General features: G+C 47.5%; 1 protein-coding gene across 13 annotated transcripts in view; it reads left to right on the top strand.

Annotated features, from left to right (window-relative positions):
* Positions 1–13,464, top strand: part of SRGAP2 (SLIT-ROBO Rho GTPase activating protein 2) — a 299,295-nt gene that overhangs the window by 202,420 nt on the left and 83,411 nt on the right. For 11 of the 13 annotated variants that reach the window (XR_002785789.2, XM_003410270.4, XM_010590259.3 and 8 more), the window contains exons 7-10: positions 286–414; positions 8,216–8,440; positions 12,137–12,238; positions 13,261–13,458. Coding sequence is in view for 12 of the 13 variants with exons in the window: in XM_003410270.4 (XP_003410318.1) it covers positions 286–414; positions 8,216–8,440; positions 12,137–12,238; positions 13,261–13,458 (654 nt within the window). In the remaining variant the exon portion in view is untranslated. The remainder of the gene's footprint in view (positions 1–285; positions 415–8,215; positions 8,441–12,136; positions 12,239–13,260; positions 13,459–13,464) is intronic. The other 2 variants (XM_010590263.3, XM_010590261.3) reach the window with 1 other exon arrangement.

The raw sequence follows: 13,464 nt of genomic DNA, 5'->3' as shown, positions 1-13,464 counted from the left end.
GTAGTGGCACCTTTTAGGTGGCAGTGCCAGGATGGAGCATGGCATTTGCAGATACAACCAAAGTGGGCCATGTATCTGACATAGGGCGCCTCATTAACCTTTCCTGGATTGATCTACATTATGCCCTGGAATCTCATTAGACAGAATTAGAACCCAATTTAAGGCAGACACGCATTGGGAGTAGCAGCATAATTGTGGTTCTTGAATGTCCTGTACTTTCATCTTTCAGAGAACAATCTCCCCTTTAAAAAAAAAAGTAAAGTTGAACTTCTGTTCCCTTTTCAGCGCCAAGCCAAGTACACGGAGAATAAGCTGAAGGCCATTAAAGCCCGGAATGAGTACTTACTGGCTCTGGAGGCCACCAATGCGTCTGTCTTCAAGTACTACATCCACGACCTGTCTGACCTTATTGATGTAAGTGCTTGAAGCCGGGGGTCCAAGGCTACCTCCTTCCCAGTGCTGGAACCCTGGTCACTGTTCCTCAGTTCTGTTGCTCAGGGACCTCAGGGTATTTAGAGAACAATTATGAAGATAGTAGCCACCATCCATCAAGCGTTTGCCATGTGCCAGGTACCAGGCGACACACTTCGCACATTATGTCATTTAATTCTCACCACTGCCCTGGGAGGAAGGCTGATTATCTCCATTTTTACAGATTGACATTCAGAAAGTTTAGTTAACTTACCCAGAGTCAGCCGATAGCAACAAAGACAAGATTTGCACCCAGATCTTATTAGCAAACCCATGCTCATAACCGTTATGCTCGTCCACCCCCCAGGAAGTACTCCATTGGGTCAGCTACTTGTACTTTACAGAAGTTAGTGGCAAGAGCTAAAAAGTTAGGATGTTGTAACCTATGTTTCTCAGTATCATCTCATTTGATTGGCACATCACCCTTATGGCTAAATATTACTGTCTCCATTTTGTAGTTATGTAATCTAGGGGTACAGAGGGTTACACCACACATTAAGATCCTGATTAGGAGCATTTCTAGATGCCCCTGACATCTGGCCCATTTCTTCTGATATGGGGTGCAAAGGTGAACAGAAGCATGTTAGTAGGTACATATTTTGCATGGGGCAACCACAAGGGATTGTCTCTGGGTGGTGCAAGTGGTTGAGCTCTCAACTGCTAGCCAAAAACTTGGTGGTCTACTTCTGAAAAATCAGCCACTGAAAACCCTATGTAGCCTGTTCTGCTCTGCACACATGGCATTGCCATGAGTCAGAATCAACTCAGCAGCAACTAGCAGCAACAAGCCACAAAGGATAAACTTTTTGTCTTTGGTCAGCCCTGGCCTCTTTTCTCGTGCTGCTTCCCCTAAAACTTATAGTTGAGTCTTACGAACCCTCTCACCCCTAGGCTCCAGTGTGGTCCAGTTTCTAAACCAGCCCTGATTGAAACTATGTAAGTACACCTTTTCTCACCTCCGCCTCCAACCATGGAAGTGGGGACCCTGGAGCCAGCTGATGCAGCATCAGCATCCCAGTGCTCAGGGCTTTAGGAGTAGCCTGACCAGTCTTGTCTCTGAGGCCTGGCATTTGCCTCAGGCTCTCAGCGGACAGACCTTGCAAGCTTGTCTGCCTTGATTTCTCCACAAGCAAACCTTCCACACCTTCACATCATGTTGGGGGGTGTACTGAGTTCTGGGCTAAGATTCACTCATATAAGCAGCCAGGTCATCTGGGGTCACCTGGGCTTGTCACGTGACTATTCTGGACCTCTCCCTTTTCCTGCTCTAGTCCCCCGCCCCTCCCCCCCATAAACTGAAGAATTGGCATGTCAATCTGGCCTCTTATCAGAGTTGCTTGAGGAGCTTTTCTAAAATACAGAGGCCTGTTTCTTCACCTTCTCAGCCTCTTACTGCCCTGGGTGTCACTGATTCCCTGGGTAAATGGAGCCTTGATTCCTGTTCAGGCGCCTCTTTGTTGTTTCTGCTTGTTGATGCCAATCTGAACACTGTCCTTCAGTGGAGGTCAAAGCCCTAAACAGATCCTTCCTGCCTCCTCAGGGGAGCAGCTTCTCACTTTTGGGACAGAGGCCTGTTCTCAGGACTGGGAAGAGAATCGGTTCATACTTGTAGTCAATTTCTGCTGTTTATCTCACCTCTAGACCATCCAGTCTGCTACACCTCTTCCCCTGGTCTGGCCCTCCAGAGCCACTTTCCCACCCCTTTCACTGAAACGCTGACCTCAGGAAAAGAAAGGGGCCGCTGCCATATCAGTCACAGCCTAGGCAATTCACAGACCCTGTATCCGGTATGAGCCAAAAAAACCAGTTCCCTTCCAGTCGACTCCAAGTGACACCATGTGTGTCAGAGAAGAACGGCACTCCATAGGGTTTTCATTGGCTGATTGTTTGGAAGTAGGTTGCCAGGCCTTTCTTCCCAGGCACCTTTGGGCAGATTCAAACCTCCCACTTTTGAGGTATCAGCCAAGTGCATTAACCGCTTATACCACCCAGAGACTATCAGGTGTGAGCAGCTGTTTTAAAATCAGTCCAAGAAGCAAACTATTTTGCACTTCATTTCATCACTTAGGTTTGTTTTTTTTAAAAAGTACGTTGAGAGCCTAACTTCCCAGAATGTGGTATGAAGTGTTGTAAAAGACGCATGCCAGCCTCCTCAGCACTCAGCCAGGGCGTGGGTCTAGGTTGCTCTGAGTAAGTCCAGTGTGGTAGCATTCCAGGCCACGTGGGTAGTAGAGTTGCTCTTATTTCCATGTTGCGGCGTTTCTGTTGTGTCTTGTTTTGTTTTTTTTTTCCCCTGGGGCAATTAGCTCCTGTCTTTTTTTAAAAAAAAATAATAATAACAATAACATTATTCTGCTCTGTAAATACTTAGTAAATATTATTTGTGGTGAGATTTTGTGCCAGGCCCTGTGCTCTGCACTACGGGTGTAAGAAGGAATAAAATAGTTTTTGCCCTGGAAGTATTCATAGACATGCAGACAGATGATTTCTGTCACTGGGCAGCCACAGTGCCAGAGGCAAGCACAGGAGGCACCAAGACTGTGTTTTTCAACCTGTACTAGATCACGATCCATTAGGAGAGTCATGAAATCGCTTTTATGGGTTTTGACCCATTTTCTTAAATGAATAGAGTAGAGTAGAATATATCAGAGTACGTCACACAAGTAAGGTTAAGTTTTATTTTTTTGAAACTTATTTTAGGTTTGCGTTGTGCACATGCATGTGTGCGTGCGTTGCAATGTAAGATGCGATATATATATTCCTGAGTTGGGGTTCAAAAAAAGTTTGAGAGCCACCAAGAACAGAGGAAGAAGCTCTCTTAATCTCCTCTGTGCACTCCGTGAGGGGAGGAATTAAGTCTTCTTTTCCCCCAGTGCTTAATACGTAGCTGGTCATACAATCTGTTCATTGAAAGAAGGAAGGAATAGAAGGAGGAAGAGGAGATTCTTTAAGCCAATGTTGTTTCTTTTTGTGCCTTTTAATTTTTCTTTAATTGTGGTATAATTTGCATGCAGTGACTGAACTTAATTGTTACAGTTCGAAGAGCTCTGACAAATTCATACCCTCTTGTAACCTATATCTCTATCAAGATAAAGACTGTTTTCATCACCTCAGGAAGTTCTTCTTGCTTGTCCTGAGTCTATCCACTCCCAGACTGACGTAACCTCTGCTCTGATTTCTTTCACTCTAAATTGGTTTTGCCTGTTGTAGAACTTTACAGAGATGGGATTATACAGTATGTACTTCTTTGTATTTGCATTTTTTTGCTCAGCATGATATTTTTGAGCTTTACCCATATTGTTGCATGTATCAGTGCTTGTTTCTTTTTACTGTGACCTATGCAATAAAAAGAACAACAACAAAAAGAACCGCTTTGGTGGTGAAGTGATGGTTTGAGCAGGAGTGAGTGGGGAGGCTGGGCACCTTGGCATTCTAACCTTGACCGTCTCCAGCACTTGCTTTGAGCAGTGGAATGAATCTTGTTCCAGTCCGTTGCCATCTGTGCTATGCGCACCACTCGGCCTCCTTCCTAGGGGTGTTAAAGCTCAATGTGTGCTTAGGGCATGGAGGATAAGTGAAAAGAAGTTACTTTTTTCGATACCAGTACATTGACACACGGACTAGCCTCCGACTTCTTTTCATAGTGCCGCATAAGATTTAAAGCCAGACTGTAGGAGCCTATGTGAGGCATCTGACACAGGCCAGGAAGACCTTGACTTCAGGCCAGAAAGACATTCTGAGCTGACTTGATAGTGTCTAAGAACTGAACCTCACTGGAATGTGATTTTCCTCCCCTGTACTCCTGTGGCTCTGTCAGCCCAGGAGGAGACGCATAAACGAAGACCAGTGCATTGTCCTCAGGCGTGGCTGGGTGCTGTGAGCACCGTGGATACGGATAGAAAGTTGAAAGCTCCGGTGCGCCCAAGTCAGATAGAGGGGAACACGGTTTTCTCAATAGGAAATTTTACTAAGGGCAGTACTTTTCTCTTCTGTATGAACTTGAAGTGGGTCTTGGGAAACACCCATTTTTCTTTTCTAGGGCTTCTGCAGTACCTGAGTGAGGAAATCAGATGGTAAGGGGTTAGTGAGCTATCAAGTCATCACACATCTGGATAGGCTGTCATTAAATTCTTATGAAAATTTGATTTCCCCTGAGAGGGTTTTCATCAAACATTGATATAACCCAGAAATGGCCAGGGGAACCGGGCACGGCCACAGAACTCATCAGAAGCCATGGAAAGCATGCCTTGTTCCCACTGTGGGCAAAATAACATGCTGCCTCTACTCACTGTGCTTCTTCTGGGAACAGGGATGAAATATTTAAACCCTGTTTACCTAACCTTGCCAGAAATTGCTTCTTTTCTGAAAGCTCAGATTCTGGCTATTGCTCCTACAGACATGTGTATAGCCAGGACCTGGAAAACCTATTCCGAACTTCCCTGGTTGGCTGGGGCCATGGAGGATGCAGAAGGCACACCACAAGTGAGAGCCCTCCCTATTGGGAGTTACATAGATAGAGGCAGTAGACCAGCTGTGAGAAGGCTCTCTGCCTTCCCTAGGCCACACAGAGTGAGCAAACAGAAGACTTCAGTGGTCACATCTACCCATTTGACTCAGGTGAGTATTCTACCTATGTGTATTATTCCCAAAGGAGCCCTGATGGCACAGTGGTTAAACAGTCAGGTGCTAAACAAAAGGGCGAAGTTTCAGACTTACCAGCCGCCCTCTGGGAGAAAGGTGTGGCAGTCTGCTTCCGTGAAGATGGCAGCCTCGGAAACCTTGCGGGGGCAGCTAGTCTGTCCTATAGTGTTTCTGTGACTCAGAAACAACTCAAGGGCAGTAGGTTTGCTTTTGGTTGGTATTACTTTCTTAAAAAAATTGTTAGCGGCTAGAATTTATACTCCTGGCATCAGTCAATCAGCTGATGTTTATTGAGTGCCTACTGTGGGAAGGGCATAATAGTGAGGGGTATAAAGCCCCCTACGAAGCTTACCTTTTGGTTGGGGTGATAGGAAATGGCAACCACAGAATGAGGGAGCGGATTCTGTGACACATGACGGCTACAGACTGAGTGGAGACAAATCAATGGAGGCCAGGGTCGCAGGGCTGGCTGGCTGGCTGGCTTCCCAGAGGCTGGGAATTTGACTTAGATCTTGAAGACTGGGTCCAATTCCAACAGCTGAGAAGAGTAGGAAACATTTCAGGAAGGAAGGATGCTGGATGCTGAGGGGCAGAATTTAATGGATTTAAGGATATTGTAATGTGCCCACATGGTGCCAGATAATATATAAATGCATTGCTTGTATTTACAGGCACAACAGTCTAGGACGCCGATGTGATCCTCATTTGAGACTCAGAGAGGTTAAGTAGCTTGCTCAGGGTAACACAGCTGATCTCAGGCTCATGCATTTTCAGTGCTCTGCCCTAAACAGAGCGTGTCACTGGATTAGAACAGAGAAGTCTGAAGAAGAAAATGGAGGTAACGTTGGATAGACAGGCTGAGGACAGATTACAGTTTGTTCTGGCTGTTTGATCTTGCTCGAGTTCTTTCACTTCACTGATCCTTTGCTTCTTAGTCTGGAAAATTAAGATAATATCTCCTTCACAAGGGTTATTATGAGGATTAAAAGGAAGACTGTATATAAAGCACTCAGCACACGGCCTGATACACAGTAAGCACAAGTAGTAAATAGAGGCAATTTTTGGTTGCCAAACTGAGGAAGGAAGACTTTACCTTAGAAAAAAATGAGAGCTATTTTTGGTTCTTCAGCAGGGAACTGACATAATAAAAGCTGTATTTTAGGACAGTTAAGCATCCAGCACTGGTGTAAGATAATAAGGGCATGAATCAGGGTAGGGGTAGTGAGAACAGAGAGGGCAGGTGAGTTACCAATAGCATGCGATGGTTTATAAAGGGCCCATTGCTTTCCCCTCATTCTTTTCTGCCTTAAAGAGCTCCCCAGCACACGCACACTTGCTCAGCCTGGGGGCAGCACTTTTACTTCTGGTCATTAGACTTACAGGCATGAAGTTAATCCTCGGAGCTGGTCCTGAAGGTTTGCAGGGTCAAGGGCAGCCTGGCTAAACCAGCAACATCTCCCTGAGGAGGAAGGGCCCCAGCACGTGCAGCCTCCCAGTCAGCCGCCTTTGTCTAGCTCCCATTTACTCTTCCCTCTCAGCTGAATTGAATGTCTTTCCATCCTCTGCCTCTAGTTAAGCTGTAACTGCTGTTCTTCCGCCGCAGCCAGGCACCTGCCAGGGCCTGTTGGCACCGAACCCAGAGCTCAGCCCGACAGGCGCTCCATCACTGAGCATCTTGTCAGATCCTGGGAAGGAGGAGGCAATCCCATGTTTTTTCTTCGTGCTACTGGCTGCTCCCAGTGTGATCGTGATGAGGAGGGAAGGGTGGCGGGGGCGGGGGGTTAATTTGATGTCTGCTTATGGAATGAAATTGCATTCAGACAGATGGTCTTTAGCTGTGGATTCTTCTCTGACGTTTCTTCTCTGGTTCTGGACCTCAGAGCTGCTTGAACAATAGAGAGGACAGTAGATGTTCTAGGAATTTGAATCTCCAGGTCCTTCCAGAGGGACAGGAAATATTGTCATAAAGTTCTAGAATGTTGCTGCTGAAGAGGATCTTAGGGATTACATTTAGTCCAAGGGTTTTCAGACTTTTTCTCTAACAGAATTCTTTCTTCAAACTAGACCTTAGATAGAATCCTGGTATATTAAACAGAAAAAGCAGGAGAGCTGGTTTGGTTGAGCAGGTGTGGGTGCCGCCAAGCCCTACTAGTTTGGCTGTCCTTTTACCGACTTCTCAAGGGCAGCCCGCACGCCCTGGCACAGCATCTCAGAGCTCTGGTATACAGCTTGAAAACCACTGACCTGGTCAGATGCTTTCATTTTACAGTTGAGGAAACAAACTCCAGATGGGAAGTAGCTTTTCCAAGGTTGCCTGACTTCTTGTCCGGTGCTTGTTTTCTACTGTTACCTTTTCGTACCGTTTCTTTTTACCTTTTGCTTTTAAAAAGTCAGAATCCTTTCCATGATCTGAATTTTTCCATTAAGACTTATGTTTCGAGTTCTCTGATCCTATATATGCTATTTCTGTAGGGCAGGGGCTTTGGTACCAAAATCCTAGCCTGCTGCTAAGGTCTGGTCCCAGAATGTTGGGAGTTGGTGGGGGAAATGACTGACAGAGTTAGTACCCTCCTTCATTCTCTTCTTCACCCACCCAGAGTTCTGAGTAAGTTAGGGTGAATTAACTGCCCGTGCACCACTCCTGGCTTCTGATCCCTGAATGCTGAAATGGCCTGGCTTGGCTGATATATAGTGACTCAACTGCAGTAACCTTCAAGGAGTGTCAGGCTACATTTTTATAGTTGAATTTTGTTATAATGGGCCCCAGATAAACCTGAAAATAGAAGAGGCTTCTCTTTAACTCTCAACTCTTCTCATGTTTACTGAATAGTACTGTACAATGCATGATTAAATTACATCATGTCATCCTCACCAATCCTCCTCATTCTAAACACCACACAACCCTCTAAGGTGTTGAACTATTACACTGGAAGTCAAGAACTGAGAAATCTCATTCTGATCTTGCAAGTCAACATGTCGGCCTTCCTCCCGCTGCACAGCCAATCTCATCGCCATGATCCGATCTACCCTGAGGGTCACCCTCCTTTTCTGCCAAGCCTTAGGGTTGTCCATGGTCTGCTCATATGCCTTCTCCTTCCCACAGCAGTGTTGTGACCTAGGCTACCACGCCAGCCTGAACCGGGCCCTGCGCACCTTCCTGTCCGCTGAGTTAAATCTAGAGCAGTCAAAGCACGAGGGTCTGGATGCCATCGAGAACGCGGTAGAAAACCTGGATGCCACCAGTGACAAGCAGCGCCTCATGGAAATGTACAACAATGTCTTCTGCCCACCTATGAAGTTTGAGTTCCAGCCCCACATGGGGGACATGGTGAGGCCCTATCCCCATCCTCGTACCACCAAGGGGTTGGAACTCATTGTCTCTAGATTCACAGCACTGAGGCTACATTATCCTGGGGAGAGGAAGGCCTGGGGCTGGCTTCCTGTCAGGTGGGTGTCTCCCCTACTAAAGCGAGGCACGATCTGCTCATTCAGCCAACATTGACAGAGCACCTGCTGTCCACCAGGCTTGGCTGTAATCGTTGGGAATTACAGTACTCAGGGAGCTTAGAGTCTGGTGAGGGAGGTCGCTGAGGTTGGGGAGGAGTTAGAAAAATGCATAGGGAGGGGCACCTAAAGGGGCCAGCATGATCAAAGAAGGTGAAAAGCAGTAGGTGTGTTCCAGAACTTCTAATAGTTCAGTCTGGTAGAAGGGAAAGGGCGGTGTCAAATGGTAAGCCTGGAACAAGTGAGAGTTGAAGTGCAGCTAGATCCTAGAGGCCTTATGGGGGGAAGGTTAATGGGGGAGTAGGTTCTTCGGTTGTTGGATTCTGGGGGATCTTATTCTCCTGAGGTTAGAAGATTATAATAAAGTCTGTAGCTTCACTTGGGTATTAAATACACAAATCAGAATGAATACCTCCATAAAGGGGTAGAGCCAAGAGGCCATCCTGAAGGCCTGGTGTTGGTTGCCCAGGCAGGGGCACATTATCATGAGGGCCCGTTTGGACTCTTTGCCTCCAATGACTGAAACAAGAGGGGCCTAAGTAAACTGAAAAAAAAAAAAAAAAACTGAAGTGAGGGAAAAGAGAAGCTCCTTGGTTTTCATGATTCTGAATCTTTTCATTCCACTTCTGGCACATACAAATCAGAGTGAACCTAAATCCTACTGGCAGAAGCCCCGTTTTACTTTCTGGCTAAATCAAAAGGAGGGTATATATAGGCTTATGTAACAGAAAAGTTCAGGGTGGATCTTTAGGCCTGGTTGGATTCAGGAGCAGAAAGAGCGTCAAGACTGTTTCTCTCTGTCTGCTCTCCTTCCTGTTCTCAGTTAGGCCCTTTCCCTGTGGGGGCAAGGTGACTGCATTTCCAGCCTTATACCCTTGTAGGTTGAAATCTAGTGGAAAGAGTATCTGCCTCCCTCCCAGAAGCCCCCCAAAAGTCTCACTGTGTCTCATTGGCTCTGAATGGATGAAGTGCTTATCCCTGAGCCAATCACTGTGGCCGGTTATCTGCCTAATTGGCTTATGCGTAGATCACATGCTTCATCCCTGAGTGGGGCAGAGCTCCATTCAAAGCACGTGGCCTGAGTTGTGGAGGGATAGGTCCCTGAACAGGGCTGTCAGGCCAGTTACCAAAAGAAGGGGGAATGGGTGCAAGGTGACCAAAAAAGCACAATGTTCTCTCACCAAGAATGATGCTTCCCTTAGGATTAGATCCAGACTGTTGAAAACACCCTGCTCTGGGAACGACGACTATAGTATTGTAACCAGAGGCTCGCTGTCATCGATAGGCCATTATGGGGAGTGGGACATTTCTATCCTAAAGACAGGAGTATGGAGATGATTTCTATCCTCTGCTTTTTGGGGAAAACCACAGCATTTACAATTTGTGGCTTCAGCAGTGTCAGCGTCTGCACAGATGGGGAAGTGAGATGGCAGCATGTGCAGTTACAGTTGGGGGAAGGGGTGTCACCGAGCTCCAGGAAGCCTCATCCCTCACCTGCGCTGGCTGCTGGTCAAACTTGCCTTCCAAGCCCCTGCTGTCAGCCCTTCTGCAGCTGCCACTGAGATTCCTTCCCAAGGATCAGTGGAACTCTGGGGCCAGCTGAGTGGAGTAATACATTTTCTGGTGTTGACTGAGTTGCTTTCTGAGCCAAACAGCTTGTCTCCATAAAGGGGGAATCCAGATGCTGGGTGCTCAGACCCCCTCCCAGCCCTGTCAGAGCTTCCTTTCTGTACTCTAGAGCACAGCTGGAATGCATTACCTTGCACCCCGGTAGAGGACCCACTGCCAAAGCATGCATCAGCAGCTCTGCTGCTTCTTAAAGGAGCAGGCCAGAGATGGCTTTCCTGCTGCTGTTCCCCACTGCTAGGTCTGGGTTACTTTAGAAATCAATAATTCTCCCTTCTGCCCGGGCTCTTCCCAAGTGTGAGACAGCTGATCAGGGACTGAGCCAGGCAGTGGCCAGGGTCAGTCCTAGAGCTTGCTAGGGTTCCGCATTCCAGCTTAGCCTTCCTATCAGTGGAAAATGAGAGATGAGAGGACGAGTCATTCTTGGTCCCTGCAGCTGGTCTGTCCCCATCAGTGTGGGCTGTCTGCACAGTGTGGAGGCAATAGGAGGGAGCCGCCTGGAAGTCCTTGAACTAGGGCCAAAGTTCAGGTGGCATTTAAATTGACTGGAAGACCTAAAATTGGCCAGGGCCCCACACCGACTCTGGCATTCTGGGGTTCTTAGCACATGAGTTGATGGCAAGTGCTCTCAGATATACCAGGAGGAGGTGCTTGGCTCCACTCTTACTGCCCCCAGAGACTTGTGGGGCTCTGGATGCCTGACTGGTGACATCAGGCAGCCAGAGAGTTTCACTCTTGGCACTAACCAGTTCTGGCCACTGAGCTTTCTCCATTGTGTCTCCCTATCCAAGAGCCAGAGTGAAGTCATCTCTCTTTAGATCTGAGAGCCGACTCAGGCCAGCCTCTCGGCTCGGGGAGGAGGTCAAGTCAGTTGGGAGCTTAAAAGCCAGTGAAGGAAAAGGTCAAGTTCCAACCTCCGCCACTTGAGGAGAAGTTTTGTCTTTGCAAGCAAGAGAACAGTCTGTGGGCATGTGAATGTGCCTACTCGTTGCTGGGGAGGAAGGAGGCCAGTTCTATCCAGGTGTCTCTCTGCAGATGACAGGCTGAGGGACACATGGCAGCAAGGTGCCAGAAGCTGCCTCCACATGGCTCCTATCTCCTACCTCCCAAAGCTCCCAGCCTCCTGCTCCTTATCCATCATCCGGGGACTGCAGTGGGTGACCTCATGCCATAGCCATGCCTCATCAGGAGGCAATGGATCAGCCATCCCTTCACGCAGAGCATGCTTGGGGAAAGCTTGTTAGGGGAAAGACAGACTTCCCTCACACGCAGAACTGGTGAAGACCTGGAGTAAGATGATGACTCTACCATATTCCATGCCCTCTGGGGCTGTCTGGCATAGTCTGAGGACTTGTTCCTGGCTTCGCCCTCTTTATGATTGAGTCAGTCTCATCCATGGCTCAGATGTATAAACATGCTGGCTGCGACCAGCAGCAAGTTAGCCTCCTGACCCACTTCTCTCCTACTTTCACTCTGATGTATGAAGGAAGCTGAGAGAGGGACCAGAAAGGTGACCTACTAGCAGGAAATCTTCACTATGCCAGAGCATTGTGTTCCTGGAGCTGGGTCTCTCCAAGGCTTTGTGCTCAGGTGCCCTCAGGCTTCCATAGAACCACAGACTCTAGGCAGGCCTGCCCCTGCCAAGCACCAGCTTGGAGATGTGCTCTAAAGAGAGAGGCCTGGTCTTTCTAAATGAGTCCCCCTCCCCATTCCTTTCCCCTGATATTTGGTCCTGGAAGAGGTCCACACATTTTGGCTTTGGATTTTGTTTCAACATAGAAACTGCAAGCCTTACACCTTGAGTATGAGTAGTTTTATTAGCAGTAATGGGAACTCTGGAACTGCCAAGAGAGTTGTGTCCTCTTCCTGACCTGGTGTTGCTTTCTTTTGGCAGGCTTCCCAGCTCTGTGCCCAGCAGCCTGTCCAGAGTGAGCTGGTACAGAGGTGCCAACAACTGCAGTCTCGCTTGTCCACCTTGAAGATTGAGAACGAGGAGGTGAGCTTCCAATCTAGGAGACTGAGCCATCCACAGGGTTCCCCTGTTGAGCCTCTTGCTGCTGCCTGTCTGGGAGCAGGTGGAAGGAGCATGCAGAGAATGTCCGGGCTGCCGCAAAAATTTCCTAGCCAAATGGCGGCTTGGACTTTCCCCCTCTGCTACATCCTGCCCTTGAACTCCAGGAAGTTGCTCTTGCATTGCCAAAGGTTGAGCTCTATTTTGAGCTCTTGCAGAATGCTTTTTTTTTCCCCTCTACACGTTTCATCAAAATGGCACTTGGCAGCTGTGTGAACAATATTGTATCTCTGAAACCACCCCCTCATGCTTGGCTTTTTCCAGCATTTTCAAACAAACGGAGGCCTTTGCCTCTGACACTTCAAACATCTCCATCCTCTTAGATGATGGTGACTTTCTTCTGGGCTCAGCGTATTTGCTTTCAACAACCAGTTCAAAAGGGCAATATGATTGATTAGCCAACTCTTTTCTTTTGAGCTCAGATGGCTTATCACCTTGCATTTCAGTAAGTCTTACTGTTTCCCAAGAAGATCAGGAAGGACTGATCACTTAGTTTGCAAATGGGGAAACAAGTTCATGGATCTGTTGAAGGTCATGAAACAGTACCTGGGATAGATGCAAAACTAGACCCCGTCATACACTTTAACTAGCTCTCTGTATGATGGTATTCACTTGGATTCATTTCATTCTCTTTCCCTTAACATTTCCTTTATGGCCAAGAGCTAGTATCAGATTTTAAAAGTAAATATTAAGTAAAAGAGCTAGGTTATGCACATAGCATGAAGAGAGTCGTGGTTTTTAGGTCCTCACTGGAGAGAGTAGCATGCTGTAGCTGAGTCCACGTGATATTTATCACTTAGCACTCTCAGGTGGGGAGCAGAGCTGTACCTTTTGATGGCATTCCCACTCCTTCCCCAGCTCTCTCCTTCTCGCACCTCTCTAAGCTTCCATCACAAGCAGTTTTGCAGCCTACCCCTCATGCATTATGTTGGCCCTTATCATGGCAGGTGAAGAAGACAATGGAGGCCACCCTGCAGACCATCCAGGACATTGTGACCGTTGAGGATTTTGACGTGTCTGACTGCTTCCAGTACAGCAATTCCATGGAGTCTGTCAAGTCCACCGTCTCGGAAACCTTCATGAGCAAACCCAGCATTGCCAAGAGGAGAGCTAACCAGCAGGAGACAGAGCAGTTCTATTTCACGGTGAGG

This window comes from Loxodonta africana, chromosome 20 (assembly GCF_030014295.1).
Source record: "Loxodonta africana isolate mLoxAfr1 chromosome 20, mLoxAfr1.hap2, whole genome shotgun sequence".
NCBI lineage: Eukaryota > Metazoa > Chordata > Mammalia > Proboscidea > Elephantidae > Loxodonta > Loxodonta africana.
The sequence above is the reverse complement of the archived record's forward strand: the minus strand, read 5'-3'. Positions and strand labels throughout refer to the sequence as shown.